Here is a 16,784-nt window from a genome sequence, read left to right as displayed (position 1 = left end):
ACTAGGTTTAACATCACCTTAGGGAGGCATTAGGTTTATCTAGTTATGTTGGAACTGGAAATCATACCTCTGATATCTTTTTATTTTAAATTGTATTAAAATGCCATCATTAACTTGAACATCTCTTTTATTCCATCCCCCACCCTTTTTTTTTTTTTTCAGTACACTGAAAAGTCAGCAAAGGTGAGCAGTCTGGGAAAACCTAAAAACAGCAATGCAAAAAGCACTTCTATCCAAATTCCTGCTTACTGCTTTATTTAAGAAATAAAAAAGTGTTTTGTAGATCAAGATACAATTAAAGAGGACTACATTTCAAGAAAAAAACAACTTCATTTCCCAGTGAAAAGGAAGACACATGATCATATACTCCATTGCCAACTGAAAAAAAAAGGGAACTGCAAACCTTGGAGAACTATTTGAAGCAGTAATGAGAAAAGCAGCAGTCTGTGTTATTTAGGCACCCTCCATGGTCTGTTCCCTGTAATTCCTGAAGTGCTGGGTGTTCTCATGAAGACTTCACCTCCTAGTCAACTTGTTTAGCCAGATACAACAAACTGGTCCACGAATAAGCCAAGGCACAGGGGTCAAACAAACTCTTACATTGAAAAACACAGAATGTACCTTGCCTTGCTCTTGTGCTAAAGAAGCACACTTCAGTCAGGCTGAGACTAGAATGTGCCATCTTGGGTTTGTTACAGGTTGAGTACAAAAATGTTCAGTTACTGCACCTTAGCTGTCATGTAGCAGTAACCTGCTCATAAGTCTGAGCCCCAGAAAAGGAGGGAAGAAAAAAAGCTAGGGACACCCAGTCACACTTCCCTCTCTGACTCTTAAATACAGAGAGTCTCTAAAAACACAGATAAAACATTTGCTCTTGTTCTGTGTTTCAGGTATCCATATTTTTTAGGAAATGTCCCCACACTGCATGTCAAATGGAAAGAGCACAGCAGCTGGAAATAATCAGCCACAAAGGAAGTAAATCTCATCCTTCATAGTAATACTGATCCAACCCCAGCAAAGTGCTACAGTTTTAGCATAAAACTGTCTACCATACAAAACATAATTACACATTCACAAACACTAAAGACAGAAGTGTTCATTGTATGCCACCTTCAGTTAACACTTGCCTCTCAATTTCACATATTGCAACTCCGGATTAACGCAAAGGGCCAAATTACTAGGCAAGGTCCAAGGAGTAGTGGTCCAAGCAACAAGAGAAACACTTGCATCCTCTTCCAGTGGGAAGCTCACAATCACTGAAGGATCTTGAACGTCCTTAAAAACAAGATTAAATCAAAAGGGGAAAAAGAGAGGGAGGTGGGAAAATGATTACTGAATGCATTAGTGAGAAAATACAAGTTTAACAACTATCACTGCAATCCACCACACCCCACCTTGCAGCTTGCCTACTTCATTATTCCAGTGGTAGGAAGTGGCAGCATAAGAAGGTCTGAAGACAACACCAGTCACAATGTTCCTCCACTGTACCAGTGCAAACTGTCACTCCAACAAAGCCACAGGGTTAAAAATTCAGATTAGCAGTGAGATTTTTGGGAATTGGCTGCCGAAACACCAAAGAGAGCCCAGTGTCAGTTCCCTTGGGTACCTCTTCTAATCCCATTTTAAAAGTTGACAATCAATTTCAACTGTCAAGAAAAACAGCAGTTTCTCCAATATTGCTGCACCAAGCCTTTTCCACCTTTTTCTCTAGAGTCATGTAACAGGAAAAATAGCCATCACTTAAAAAAATTCAATCTCTTATTAAGATGATGTTGTTAACAAGGGGAAAAAATTGGGCACTTAAAAATTTAAGTACAACAAAATTTAAGTACTAAAAAAAATCTGAGAGAATGAGACCTTTTTCAGCTACTCTATAAAACTTCACCTTCAAATGAATCAGAAGAATCCCCTGAGAAGAGGTTTCTTCTTTCAGACAAGTACAATCTTACTCAGTCACTTCAAATTTTATGAAAAGGAGTCTAAAAAAGCAAGTCTAATCTTGCAAATGTGACATTTTCAGTATTAATTTTAAATGCCAAACAAAAAAGGGTGCCATGCACATAGGCCCCAAATACATGAATAGGTCCCGCACCCTCATCACATCTAAATCAAAGCTCTCTGGTTTCCATCCAGCATCATGGAACAGTTAACAGCATCATGGGACAGGAAGCAATTTCTGTCTGAGCTCAGGGCTGCTCCAGAGGGAATTTTCTATGAACATCTGGCGCAGTCAATGGTAAAACAAATATTGCATAACTCTGGAGCCAGGCTCGATACCACGCACAGATCAAGCTGGAGCTGCAGCTCAGTCTGTACCAACCATTAAACAGCTCTGCAGGCTAGTCACTTCCCTTTCTGAAGCACTCAACTGACCAGCTAGATAAAAACAACTGGTAAGCCATTAAAAATAACATCCAGGCTGCCAAGAAATGGCACTGCATGATGTCTCATCTGCTTACAGCATTATGCCTGCTTTCATACGAAGAGATCACTGCTTCAGTTATAATTCCAGCTGCTGACATAGTTTCCTCAAGTGTTCATTAGATACCTCAGTTTCTAAACATGGTTCTTGTTGTCCCGTTTCTCATGATGCGTGTCCTGATTCTCACAGGATGGATAAGCAGAAGCCAAAGCCTGCTTCCCACAGTGAGAAATGTAACAGCTGCCTTACAGCCAGAAATGACTGGTTTTGCCAAGAATCAATCACGTCAGCTGACAGACCCTCAACATTTCAGTCTCCAAATAACATCTCTAGCCAATAAAAAGATAATCTTTGCATGAAGTGGCAAAACAGCACACCCCACACACACACTCTACTGGTTCTAGAGACAAAATAGCATCTAAATATTTCATTAAGACTCAGTAAGAGAAAGGAGTTTTGCTCTGTGGAAAAGGGACAAGCACAAAACAAACACCCACTGTCTTTGTTCTAAAGAAAGCTCATTAATCCAAGCCTATATGAAATATCACGTTGATAAGTATGAGTAAAGTATTTATTTCAGTTGTCAGACAGTCACAAATATTGAGACCTCTTTGCAGGTCTCATTTTCTTAAATCACAAAACCTTTATTCTTCAATACACTCAGTAATATTGAAAGCTCTGGTATTTGTGGACTGTGTGGAACTACAAGTCCACCTACACATTTGCTTTAAAACCACTATTTTTGGGCAGCAAATAGGCCCTTTTTAGGCAAGATGTAAAAAAGACCATATGTACAATCCTTCCTAACTCTCGGCTGTAACAACATAAGTGAAAAACTTATGCTATGAGGATATTGAGGCCTGGATAGGGATAGGAAAGGATACAAAACCTCTGTCCACAAACTAGCACAAAACATGGAAAACTGGGATTGAAGTTCTGTCTTCACATACGTGAACACAGGTTTATTGCAAATGAGAAGCTGCACCTATTCTATCTACTAATTTCTTTCTGAAGGAAGATCTTACAAAACATAGTATGCCATGCATTGTATTACGTTAAACATTTCTTGGAATTTCTCCATCTAAATTAATGATTCTTAGAAGTGCTATTATCCTACTGCACTGCAACCAGTCTTTGACAATTCTTATTAATTCCCTCACAGAAGATTTCAACTCTGCTAAGAACCTTCCCCTTCTCAGATCTGCACAGACAGGGGCAGCTGCAGCTTCTCTCTAGGTATTTACCATAAAAGACCAACCCAGAGCAATACTCATCCTGAGAGACCAAGTTAGTAATTTACCAGAATAAAACAAAGTATGTACTTTATACCTCTATAAGAAGTAACCAAAAAGAACAGGGAAGAAGGCTGAGATCAAGCAATCCAAACAAATATAGCAAATATATAATAAAAACTAACCCATATACCTACATTTTTATTATCAATTTGGAGTGTAATAATATGCTTATGTATCAACATGCAAAAAATACTAAAGCTTTCCAAATCCAAACTGAGGACAAAAGAGAAACATGATTGCAGCAAACTGACTTACCTTGTAATTCTGATGGGACTCAAAGTTTGACAGTGGGGTGTTGCATGCAGTTGAAAAAGGCATGACCTTAACACCTCTGTACACCAATCCTTTGTCATACAGCTGCTTGAAAACCCACCTGGAAGTGAACAATGAACACTGAATAGCACTTGGTGTTTCAAACTTAGCAAATGAACTGCAAAATGGGGCTCTGCTCTAGCCAGAGTGCCATTCTGAATGATAGTTTTTTTAAACAATCAACCATAAGCTAAAAACACTATCTGCAAGTCCAAAAGAAAGAGATAAAAATACTGCAACTATTTCTGGCTGCTTTTTAAATTACCAGAAATCTACCAGCTTGGTTTTCCATGCACTACCTGCACAGCACATAGTATTTGAATGAAACAAATTTGCATTTCTGATTAATCTTTTTCAAAGGTCTTGAACATAAAGACCACCTGAAATTTGAACTATTAACAAGGCTGAAATCAGTCATAATTTAGAGAGAAAACAGGTAGTGACACAGCTCCTCACTTATCATATGATACTAAGCACCTGCTACAGCAACCAGTCCTACTTCAGAGAGATGGATACAGGCTAGAGATACCTGCAACCCACCTTGAATGAATCCTGATAATCTGAAGAGAGTTTTTCACAAGAGGGCACAGCTCACCATGCAAAGTTATTACCTTATTGCTACGGTCCCAGAATTTACATTAATACTCTCCTTTATTAGAGCTCATCTCACTCTGGTCTCAGTACCTGTCCTTGATCACAGACTCACATCAAGCTTTAACTCTGCTTACGAAATCTTCAATACAGCCTGTAGCATATTTGGATCCTTATGGCTTTTTGACATGAAGACAGCAGATAATACTACAACATGACAAACTGACTCTATGCTCAAGATCAACAAAAGCTGGAAGAGAAATATACTTCATATAACAGCACATCAAGTGTCCACATGATGAACAAAACCCTATGTTTCTTTGTTCCTGAATACTGGCTGGGTTTGCCAAAGGATCATCAACATTTATCAGCTTATCAGGTCTCACTGACTTGCATGCTCAGTGGTATAGTCTGCAGGTTAACTACCTTAAAAGTAAAGGCAGAAGGAGGCAAACCTTAAATAATCATGCCAAATCCAACTGAAAAATCAGTTTCTGCAGAGTCTGGTAATTTTAAATTCCACATCTAAACTGTTAAACACTGCCGACTTAAAAAACTCCTTTACTCAAACTATATTTTCAAACCATCTGGATCACTTTTCTGAGTTCCTTTCCAGATAAATAGCTCATTGCTAAGCAACCAACCTCATCCTGGCAAGCAGTACTTTTTTCTGCAGGCTGTCATTTTGTGCTTGAGAATGTATACCTGTACTTAAGTCAGTGTCTTGCCTTCTGTATTTGAAATCTTAATCTATAAGACAAAATGCAAGTAGATGATTGTACTGATTTCTATCTGCAGCCTGAAACAAGAACATCAAAACATATGCACTGGCTTGTCATGGTAGTCACAAGGTATCTTCATCAGAATTATTATTATCCTGCTGATCAGACAGTTGGAGAAAATACAGACTGTCATATGGAGAAGACATGAAGTCCACTCAGATTCACTGATGGGTCACTACTAAGGTCCAAAATTTCCTACAAGTGGTCACTAACATCAGGAAAAATAAAGATGGATATCTAAGATGGATCAAGGCTGAGACCCTGAGCAGCACCAAGTTCTGCCACAAAGGAGCCAAACCCAAAGGTCTTTCACAGTTGTGCCCTCTGATGAAGGTGTCTTACCTTTCACACACAACCCCAAAGGAACCTGAAGTAACAAATGTCACCCACAGGCAAGTTGCATCTGCCTGACCCCTAAACTGAATTCAAAACCCAGCAGTGAGTGCATCTGTTTTACAACAGAGACTGTATCAACTTGCATAAATGTCAGTCTTTTATTCAAAGGGATTTGTGAATAGTTACATCAGCTGAAAGCATATACATTGGAGCTGCCTAACCGAAGAAGTTTTCATGCAAGTTTTAAAATATGATGGGTTGTTTAAATGTATGCTTACCATTCCAGAGCATAATTAATGCAAACCATGACGAGTGACAGCATTTCTACTGAAGGTGTTCTACTTGCCTTTCAAAACCAGTTAACTAAAATATCTATAGAAAAAGCTCCACTTTATCTCTGCTTTCTAAAGAACACTGCCTACTAACACCACAGAAGAAAACTACTCAGAAAACACTGAATATTTAATTCAGCTGTAAATATAACAGTAAACTTGAGGAAAGGTGAACACTAGATGAAGCTGTCAATTTAAAAAAAAACAAGCCAGCATCTCCCTCTTGTGGTAATTCCGCCCTGTTGCAAACCAAGTGCTCCCCAGTTGTTCCACTGCTGAGCTTCAAACCGCATCAGTCTTCAGAGCTCACATTACAGTTCATGACAACTACTTACTAGTAGTTTATCACAACTTCTATTCTCAGACAGCATTTCAAACATAGTAAGTAGAATTATGATTGAGCCAAGGCTGCTGTTTGATTCAATATTCCTCATTATCACTACAAAAAACTGTTATCAGCCCACCCAAAACAAAGCAACTGTTAAAGATGAACCTAGTTCTAACAGCAAGAGTCATTTACATGTATCATATCTTGCTTAAAAATTCAACACATGATATTTTGTACAATAACCTATGAAACGTTTTAACCCTTATGTTTGCAAAATGTTGACAATCAGCAAGAAAGGGGCTCTAGGTTTGTAAGACAAATGCAACAGCAGTCCTTTCTGAAAAAGAATAAGCTAACAAAACCACAGAGCTCTCTTCTATAACAAAAGGAAAAACTTTACTCACAGAAGCTAGAAATAGAACCTTCCTCCTCATATTTTGCTACATTTCTCCTCAAATGTAAATAAATTCAGTTTGCATCCTCTTGGCTGTTGGAACAGCACTTACGTATTTGTTTCCTTTACTCAAGAAAAATGGTTAGACAGAAGATATTCCAGCGACTTGTTAACAGAGAATCTGGTCCCAAAGGTGCAGGTACCTTTAGCTTTTAAAAAGCACAACACAAACTTAAAACACATATCTGTTGCTCCTTAAGTGCCACATGGGGATGATACAACTGGTTCAAGCCCAACCAGTAACCAAGACTGAGTTACTCTCTCCATAGGCATAACTTGCAAGAAATTTGAATTTAGCTACAACATTTGTTGATCCAAGTCACATACACGCTGCAAACACCACATGGGGATAACCAAACTCCTACAAAGGGAGTTTTTGCTTCCACAAAATAAGCCAATGCAATGCTCAAAATACCCTTGGCATCCCCCACAAAATCCAACATCCCACAGCAGATCCAGATTTGCACAGCAGATCCAGCATCCCTCCAACAGATGCAAAAATCAAGTTTCCCCTCTTCAAGCACATACATGCACTTCATATGGGAGAGAAGTTCTCAAGTTCTGAATGTAATTTATTTAGGGAATCAAGTGATTTCAAGTGATCAAGTGGTTCTGTTTGCAATGATTCAGAAGATAAGGGTTTTCTAAGAGTCTGGAAACTCCCAGCCTTCCAGAAAGTTAAAGTACTCATTACTAGTATTGAGAAATGACTTTCAAGCTCATATAAAGAGCTCTACCTTCTTCTTTTTATTAAGAAAAAACAATCCAAGTAACTGTAAATTCAGTTACTGGCAAAGACAAAGTCAGGTGGGCAAAACTTCACAGCAGCAGGACCTAGAAGCACATGATTTCAACACACCCATGGCAGTCAAGGTGAGGAACAAAATTATTCCTGTGTGCCCCAGTTCATGTCAAGATAAACTGACAAGTTAACAGCCTCTGTAGACTTAACAACAACAACAAAAAAATCACAAACATCTCACTATGTAAGAAGCCATGTCACCTACACAGTTCAGTAAGCAGACTGCATACAGACAGCATCATAAGCAGCAGAGATTTCTCAGAAAAAAGGTTCTCTTGTGACTTATAAGCAATGCTTGAAAGACAAGAGGAAATAAAGAAAGCAATGATCAAAAGCAGAAACACAGGGATAAAAAAATAGAAAAAAGAAGAAAAAACAGTACTCAGAAAACACTGGGCATGAGTCAGAAAAGCTTAAATATAAGAGGAACCTTAAGTCCAATAGCAAACACAGAAAACATGTCTTTAAAATAGCATATTTGAAAAACAGCTTTATAAGAAAGATAGGAAAAACATTTGTTCTGGGGCACAGGAGTCATTAGTACTGAAGTTGTCAAGACTTATGGTCAAACAATATTCCTACAATATTTAAACAATATACCAGTGAAAGCTTTAAATCCCAGCATATAGAAATTACTGTGCTCCAGGGGTACCCTTGAAGCCCTCAACTAGTAAAAATAAGGGGATTTCTGGATGTAATCTTTGGATCAGTGTGTTGAATTATTCTGGATCACGCCAGAAGTGTAAAATAACCATAAAGCAGAAAAAACAAATAACTAAAACTAGACTTACCCCCAGGACTATTCAGCTAAGTAGGAGGTAAGTGTATTCCTCCTTCAAAATACAAGTAAAGACATAAAACAGCAAGCATCTGAATGGTAATAATATGAGGACTAGAGCCCTATATGCACCAAAGAAATAAAAGTATGAGGACAAAAGGCAGAAAGCTAGTAGAAAAATGAATAGATTTCTTACAAAATATTATCTCTCTAGTAACCCTGGAAAAGTAATGGAATACACAAAATACCAGAGTGATTATTCCTATTAGGACCCAGAGGCCTGTTCTGAAATCATTCTTCTTTAGTGCTGGATAACCTCCATATGTAGGAAAGAAAATTAAGTCAGAAAACAACTTTTACTGCTTACACAGAAAAAAAAAACCCACAACAAACAAGTCCTCCTCTCCATAGGAGGCCCCCATTCACCTTCTGACTGAAAAGGGTAAAGCAGAACACCAACATCAGTGAAAGAGCTCATCCTGAAAATGAAAGCAAAGGTGCACACAGGGAATCAGGCAACTCAAGGCAAATGTTCCAGTTCCAGGAGCTACCTACAGCCTCTTCAGCTTCAGAAGAGGAGCCACAGAAAGACTATGGTGACACCCTGAGCCTGAAATACCACAGAACACTGAAGGGCCAGGCTCCAAGGCTGAAGGCCACAGCTGGTAAGGAAGGATGGAGGGGTCCACTCCTAGAAACAAACCTAAAATGAAAACTGAAGCTGGAGCAACCAAGATGGGTCCAGTGGAGGGAAAATAGACATGTATTCAAGGCCTGATCTCCAAAGAGAGCTCCATACTGCATTTTTACAGCAAACAGAGCAGTTTCCAACACACAGGCATGATCTCAAACATATGAAGTACCAATTTTTTACAGTAACTAGGAATGTATCCCTTTCTCCCCCAGCCACTACCTAGTGTTACCACAAAAGGACTCAAGAGTATATTCTCAGGGGAGAGAAGCAGCCAAGAAGTGTTTCTACCACCTGCAGTTTCTCATCATACAAGCAAGTCTCTCAAAACACACAGCTTTCCAACGGTTTTAAAATTGGATTCCGCTCAGTCTGCAATTGCTGATGTAGCCATTAGGTGGAGACAGGAAGCTGCGTGACTCAACCTTGTGCCAAGGAGGCAATTAAAACCCCTCATCACCAGACTCAGAAACATGTCACAGCTGTGACCCCAGAGCTATTATTCCCCTCCTCACCTCAGCGCTTTAGTTTCCTCAGCCATCACGGAGCACTGTTCTTGAGGTGCAAACTCGCAGCCGGCCTGCGAACTGCGCAATAAGCCAGCAGCGAAGACAACAATTCACTGTTTTTTTTTCCCCAAAGCTCATCTACCTCTTTCAGACCAAATGCAGATCAGTAAAAAGCTTAGATCCCATCTAACTGCTCTCAATTTCACTGCCTCCAGCTCATGAGCTGTACATAAAAAGCCAAGCAAGAATACATTGCATGTTTGTTCCGTGCCAGCTCAAGAACATCATTCTCATGGTACTTTTTTCAAAGAGGGGTATTTTTTTCATTGAGGTTCAAGCCAGCTGAAGGATGGATTCATGTTCTAATTCTGTAGAACTTCTAGGATTTCTAATTAAAGACATGAAGAGCTGGCTTTATCTTCACATAAGGAAGCAGTGCAGAATTCACCACTTCATGACACCAACAGTCAGTATTCCCCTCAAAAAATCTGCCAGGATGCCACAAATTTATCACTGGATGAAGTTTTGTTCTAAGTCAAGATTTAGCAGGCTGAAAATCCATTCTACTCTGCCAGCCATCACCTGGCACAGCACCAAAATGCTTACAAAGCAGCCATTTCCAACAAACTCAATATAAAAAGAATGCACTCTAGCATCCAGAGCTTGTACAGTATCCCTACAAAATCAGATAATATTGACAAAAAAATATATTTGATGCCCAAATCCCAAACTATTAGAAGTCTAAATGATTTGGATAAAATCAGCCAGTAGTGCAAACAACATTTATTACAAGTATTAGCTCACTAAACTCAGCATAAACACCATGAATGAAAACATCACGTTTCACAGAAAGCTAGAAATTCCAGTTGAGATCACCCTAAAACTGCAAGACTCAAGAAAAGCTAGAGGCAAAAAAATCAAACCAAACAAATCACAACAAAAAAACCCAAACAACTCCACACCAAATCAAACCCCTACACAGCTAAGTTTATCTGGTCAAAAGACTAAAGACCAAATTCTTAGTGTATTTTAACCACAAAGTGCCATGCTCATTGTCATTATTATCATCATATTTTTCTTCTGGACTTAAGAGCAGCATTTTACTTCCACAAACAGAACAAAAGAAACAAAAAAACACCTCAAAAAAAGCTAAAAACACTGGACAGGCCTATATGGTCACCAGGTAACAGACAATGCAGAAATTAATTTGCATTTTTCTTCTGTACTGGACAGTAAAGTTTTAAATTTTTTTAAATTGAATTTAAAAAAATAAAGTTTTATTTAAAAATAAAAAATACTGAAAAGCACACCAAAACCTACTATTCAAATGAACGCTTCTAAGGGACATAAAATGTAACTTCAGTATAAAATTTTCAGTTTAATGATTGCCCAGGTAATGATCTGAGGTGGGTTTTTTGGAAAACTGTACATGATCCTGTGAGAAGCAGCACAGCACTTGCAGTGACAGTGCTCTCTTTAAGCACCATCTCCCTTAGTCTCGGAACAGGCATCCTGCATTCCTTTCCCAGTCCCCTCCTCCACCCACTCTATGCAAACACTGGTCCTTCCACCTCCTGTTCCACTGCAAGAGCAAGCTGGCACAGGCATTCTCACCTGCCTCTCCAAGACTTGGAAGACCTTCCAGGAAACAATTTTTTTAAAAGCAGACTTAAAAAAAATATATTACACGACTACACAGAAAATTAATAACATCAGGAAGCAAAAAAAAGAATGAAACTAAGAAGCTGTCTGCTTATGTAGTTCCTAAAATTTCATACCAGAGATTTCAGATCCAAAGTCAGTATTTTAGAGTCTGAATCTAAAGCAAGCATTAGAGGAGGTAACCTCTGCAAGGCAGGTGACAGACTAGGGGTTTTCTTTCAAAGGGGAAAAACAAACAAGCAAACAACAACACACCAGGAAAGGCTAGGGCTGTTGAGAGAGACCCTGCAGCCAGTTTGTTTTTTACATGGTCCTTGGAAGATGCTAGTTAAACAGGATTTAAGTTGCCACTAAGTATTTTTATGACTTAGAAAAGGAAAGTTTCTTGTCAGTCTTAACTTTATCATCATGTAAGGTTTCTTCGGCTAAGTTAAACACCTGTTCCCTTCCCATCATCTTTTCAATGCTTATTGAAAACTCACTGGCACTTCAGCCCTCTGCAATAGTTTCAGAATCAACTAAAGGTTGTGTCAAACCTTTATCTTAACTATACATAACTATCCAATTAAAAGTTACTAGCAAAACTAATATTAAAGAACATCAATAATACTGTGATATGCATACAATTTGCTTTTTCCTGGCTTTTTGTCAGCATATACCCAAAAGACTCAACATTGCCTTTTCTTCACCCTTTTAGGTCAATTTTATTATCCTTAACCTATAAGGTTGTCTTGTCTTTTGGGACTCCCAACAGACACCCTGAATACATTGCCAAAATGCCCTAACTTTACTTGGCTTTGCACCAGGAGTCCAAGACAGTTGTCAAACTATGCTGCCAAGAAAAAGACAACAGCAGATTCCCAGCCTCTAATTTCAGGCTTTAGGAAAAGTTTTAGAAGTAAAAGGAGTTTGGATAGTTTCCCACTTGCAGTGACAGTGTGGAGAACATCAAGAATGTAGAGAAATAATGTAATTTTCTAAACCAAGAAAGGAATAATTAGTAGATCTTCAGAATTGCTTTTAAATTCACATGGAGCAGTAAGGTTTAAGGACTCAATAAAAGCAGGACTGTTGTACCTTATTTTTGAAAACCCTACTATCCTGAATAAGAAAAGTAGGTTAATTAATTCCCTCCCTTTGACATCAAGACACTTCATATTACCTTAATTACACTGCCTGCTCTTTATCTGAATTTGGCATGTTTCAAAACAGTTCCACTGATGCATGGACCAATAAATGTTTGCAATAATTGGAAGTCTTCACATTTCAAATTCCTAAAGTACATATGCAGGGTAGTAACTTACCACACAGACTCCATGAATTCAGGATAAAGAGTTTTATAGTCATTTTTAAAATCAATCCAGCGTCCTAATCTGGTCACGTTGAACTGTTAAGAAACAAAACACATAGATTGAAAGGCATCCTAACATTAAAGCTCATGACACATTTCCAGTATTTATTATGCAAAACAACTTGATCTTTAAGTGTAGTGTTTGTCCCATGTCAGTAGAACATCTATGAAATATTTTAGCATGACAGTAGCTCCAGACACTGTATTTAAACAGGCAAAAATAAGCAAAGAATGAAAGCATGAACATAACTGTTTAGAACCAAGGTCAAACAACAGGCAAACATGTTCAAAACTTCTCAACTGAAATGGTGGATCATTCATCAAATAGAAATGGTTGATCATTCAAGGTTCAGCTGAGGTTCAAATGCCTGCAAATTGCTTTTGGTTACAGTGGTCTTGCTTCTATTTTTAAAACTACTCATTTCAGAGACAGTAAAAATCCAGAACACACGGCCTATCGGCTTTCAGTTATATGAAAACATGATGTAATTTGAAGACCAAGAAATGCTGAGAGAAACTGATATGTCACAAGAAGTTATCAAAACTATTTCAGGGCCAGTTGCCTTATTTGACTTCCCAAAGCTACGACAGGGCTGGCAAAGACCACAAGACTGACAGGTGCTAGACCCTGTCTCAGGATAGATTATGGTCACATCCATTGGCACAGAATATGAAAACCAATGACTAATGAGCCAGCTATGGGATTCACTTGGACAAGGACCCTCTTGCTAATTTCACAGCTTCCAGAACCTCCAGCTCTGCAAATAACCAAGCCCAGAGACACCTGTCCTGGCACTGTTAGACACAGACTATGGTGAATGTCAAACTAATAAAGTGGAAACAAGGCAAATTAATTCTCTTACCTCCAATATTTTCACGTAACACCTGAGTTCCTGAAATAGAACAGTTCTGGTTCTGACATTCCACTGTAAGATCCAAAGCCTAGGACTGATTACCATCAGGATCCACAAAGTCAGAGTATTATGTGTGATCTCAGCACTGAAAGATGTTTCACATGCCAGGAACCTTTTATATTTTTTTCATAAGGTTCAAACACTTGGTAGCCACTCCAGACAGAAAATAAACACTACTTCCAATAGGAATGTTGGGAATTCTTCTCCTGACACTACCCAAAAGATTTTAATTTGTTACCAGCCAAATAAAAAAACAAGGTAGTTAGATGAATTTAATTATTTTAACTAGTAAACTATGTTTGTGTGTAGAAATACACACACATACATGCACAAGCTTATGCACAAAACAAAACACAAAATCCATTTACCACCCAAGAGACTGTTTGGACTAATCAGCACTGCAAAAATACCAGTTGCTGAAGACACAGCAAGTTAAAAGGAACAACTATGGAAAACAAAATGGGAACCAGAAAGAATCTTTCTATTTCGAAAAGCAACAATTAATCATTTATGATACTTTTGAAATATAGAATTTCAGAGTATAGATGAATAATTGCATATTTGAAAAAACAAACTCTGTGCTTTTCATCTAAGCCCCTTGCTTAGATTTCAGCCACAGTTACTCTAATAAAGGCAGCTGTAGTTTCTTTGGATACTGGCCATAACTTCAAAATGTTCCCAAGGGCAAGAGACAAGTGATGCTCAAATAAGAAACTGCTATTTCAATCAAAAGGAATCTAGCAGAACTAGAGAATATACAGGGGATTCCAACGAGGTAAAAAATCTTCAGCATGAGGAAAAATGAAAGAATTAGGACTATTCTGCCTAGAAAAAATAAACAAGTGATGGTAAGCTAAAGGTTTACTGGAAGCAATATTATAGAACAACTCTGGTTCATCAGACTATTTGTAGAATGGCCTGACACAGACTGTTTAGAGGTCATCACTATACCTAGATTCAAACTGTTGCTAGAGAAACTAATGAGGAGGAAAATGTTAGTGATTATAAACTAAAGGGGGGAAAAATAAGGCCTGAAAAAGCCTTATGGCACAAAGGCTAAAACATACGGCTTGTTCTTCCATTTTTCCTTTGGCATTTGCTACTGCATGCTGTCACTGTAACACAGGGCAGAGCTAGGAAAGCACCCAGGCCCTCCTCAGCTCTAGGAAGCTGCAGAGAAGAGTCATCACTTCACAGACAGATCAGACTGACAGCAAATACAAAATGCCAGGCTAAATGTACTTTGTTATGGACACAGAGCTAAGGACAAAAAAAACGAAGCACTAGGTTCATTCATAGGATTAATATTATTCAGTTAGAAATAAAACCTTGTACTTCTCTTGAGATCTCTAGCCCCCCTCCTTGAAACAGTTCCCCAACCCCAGGGGCCTGCACAGACCTATGATCTCCCTGTCATTTGATCCATAGGATGCAAAGTTTAGACCAATGTTTTCTAGGAACACTGAGGGTTTACCACACCTATTCTGACACAAAATCTGGTGGTAGAATTTCTGGTGTTCCAGAAACACAAGCTAGAGCCCTACACTTTGGCAATGAAAAAACTGAAAGGGGGGGGGAATGCCAGAAAAACAGGGAGGTTAGTGGGCATATTGGTTCTGTTGGAAAATCAAAGTCAGAGCTTAGATTCCATTTTCTCTGTAAGACACAAAGAGAACTTGTTCAATGTCTCTATTAGCTGTTCAGTGCATCTAGTTAGTCAGTTTGAGCTCCAGGTTACCTTAAAGTAACCTACTGATATCACAGCAATCTCCCTGTGCTGAGCCACAACGTTGTTCTTTTTGCTCCTCCGTCAGGATCACCAGTGAGTAACTCACCAGCTAAAGACACAAGATTTATGCACATCATCAAACAGAAGGATGAAGTTGTCCTCAGCTGAAAAAACTCCTGCACACATACAATTAGGAATGTGGAGCAGCACTTGCCCTGAGCCTTCACTTACCTCCCACTCCTTGGCGTACCTCATGACAATGCCCCTGCACTGGTTGTTATAGGCTTCAATCCCCATTTTTGCCACATCCTCTGGTCCTCTGATGCCCAGAGTCTTGTCAATCTCATATTCCTGGGAGCATGGAAAATAACCAGACAGAAAACCTGTGCTGTCACACCAGAAGCTTTCAGGATTTCACTGGATAGCTGATGTATATATTCTACGCATTCTGATGAGACTAAAGAGCCTCCTTGATCCTTCTGCAGTTTCCTCGAGTACTGCACCTGAACTAAGCAGGTGTTTTCAAGGATAACCCTGATGTGATTGTTTCTTTACTACCTTTAAATAAAAAAGTTTTCTGAAATACATACCAAATAAATACACGTTTATGAACAAAGTGCTACCAGAAGGGCAGGTGACCAGCAGGAAGCACCTGAAGCCACCACACATGCAAAAGCCAGAAGAACACACTGGACAAAGAACTTCAATTTCTTTTTTAGCAACCAAGGCATAAGAGCCAGAAAAATCAGGGATAACAACATGGAAAGAGGAACCAACAGCAGTATCTGTAGGCAGATTTATTACACATACCACAGGTAAGCCATGGCAATCCCAGCCAAATCTTCTGTCAACATGAAAACCACTCTGATGAGCAAATCTGGTTACTATATCTTTAATGGTTCCTGCAAGAATATGGCCATAGTGTGGAAGCCCAGTAGCAAATGGAGGGCCATCATAGAAGTTGAACCTACAATACAAGACAACACTCTTAATTAAATAAAAAATGAGCATCAAATCTTTAAACAGGATAAGTACATTTCTCATATACATGCTTCTTATGTCTTGCTAGGACAATATTAATTACTTCCTCTTCCATTATCAGTCAGCACAGGCATCATGTTGGCAGTGAGACTAAAGGGAACACTTCAACTCATTCAGTCCCCACTGACTGCTGGTTCTACCAAGATTACTCCTGGAAGTACCAGCAAGCTGCTTCACAGCTGGCAGACACAGGAAAGAGCTGTCCTACCTTACCTGCTGATTTCTTTTATAAACCCACCAAGCAAGAAATGAGGAGTTTATTACTGTTGTTTGTACACTGGTGTTTCTTCACAAAGTGAAATACAAAAGGTAACTGAACACTAGCCCAGCCTGATATCTGCAAAGGGAGCAGCTGCTGCTACAGAACCCAGACAAAAAGAAAACCAAAATAAAAGGTAATTATAGCTCAGCCAACCCTGTACTGTCACAAACAGTTGCTACAGCTTTTGGCAGAT

At 38.8% G+C, this 16,784-nt stretch overlaps 1 protein-coding gene across 2 annotated transcripts in view; it reads right to left on the bottom strand.

The window, feature by feature from the left end:
• Positions 1-16,784, bottom strand: part of IARS (isoleucyl-tRNA synthetase) — a 105,074-nt gene that overhangs the window by 88,191 nt on the left and 99 nt on the right. The window contains exons 1-6 of one of the 2 annotated variants that reach the window (XM_009997019.1): positions 16,771-16,784; positions 16,099-16,273; positions 15,520-15,639; positions 12,599-12,681; positions 3,973-4,090; positions 1,128-1,275 (exon numbers count right to left, since the gene is read on the bottom strand). The exon at positions 16,771-16,784 is cut by the window's right edge and continues 99 nt beyond it. In XM_009997019.1, the coding sequence (XP_009995321.1) occupies positions 1,128-1,275; positions 3,973-4,090; positions 12,599-12,681; positions 15,520-15,639; positions 16,099-16,273; positions 16,771-16,784 (658 nt within the window). The remainder of the gene's footprint in view (positions 1-1,127; positions 1,276-3,972; positions 4,091-12,598; positions 12,682-15,519; positions 15,640-16,098; positions 16,274-16,770) is intronic. The other variant, XM_009997020.1, reaches the window with a different exon arrangement.

The sequence above is a fragment of the Chaetura pelagica genome, unplaced genomic scaffold, assembly GCF_000747805.2.
Source record: "Chaetura pelagica isolate M959 unplaced genomic scaffold, ChaPel_1.0 scaffold364, whole genome shotgun sequence".
Classification (NCBI taxonomy): Eukaryota; Metazoa; Chordata; class Aves; order Apodiformes; family Apodidae; genus Chaetura; species Chaetura pelagica.
This window is presented reverse-complemented; position numbering and strand designations above follow the sequence as displayed.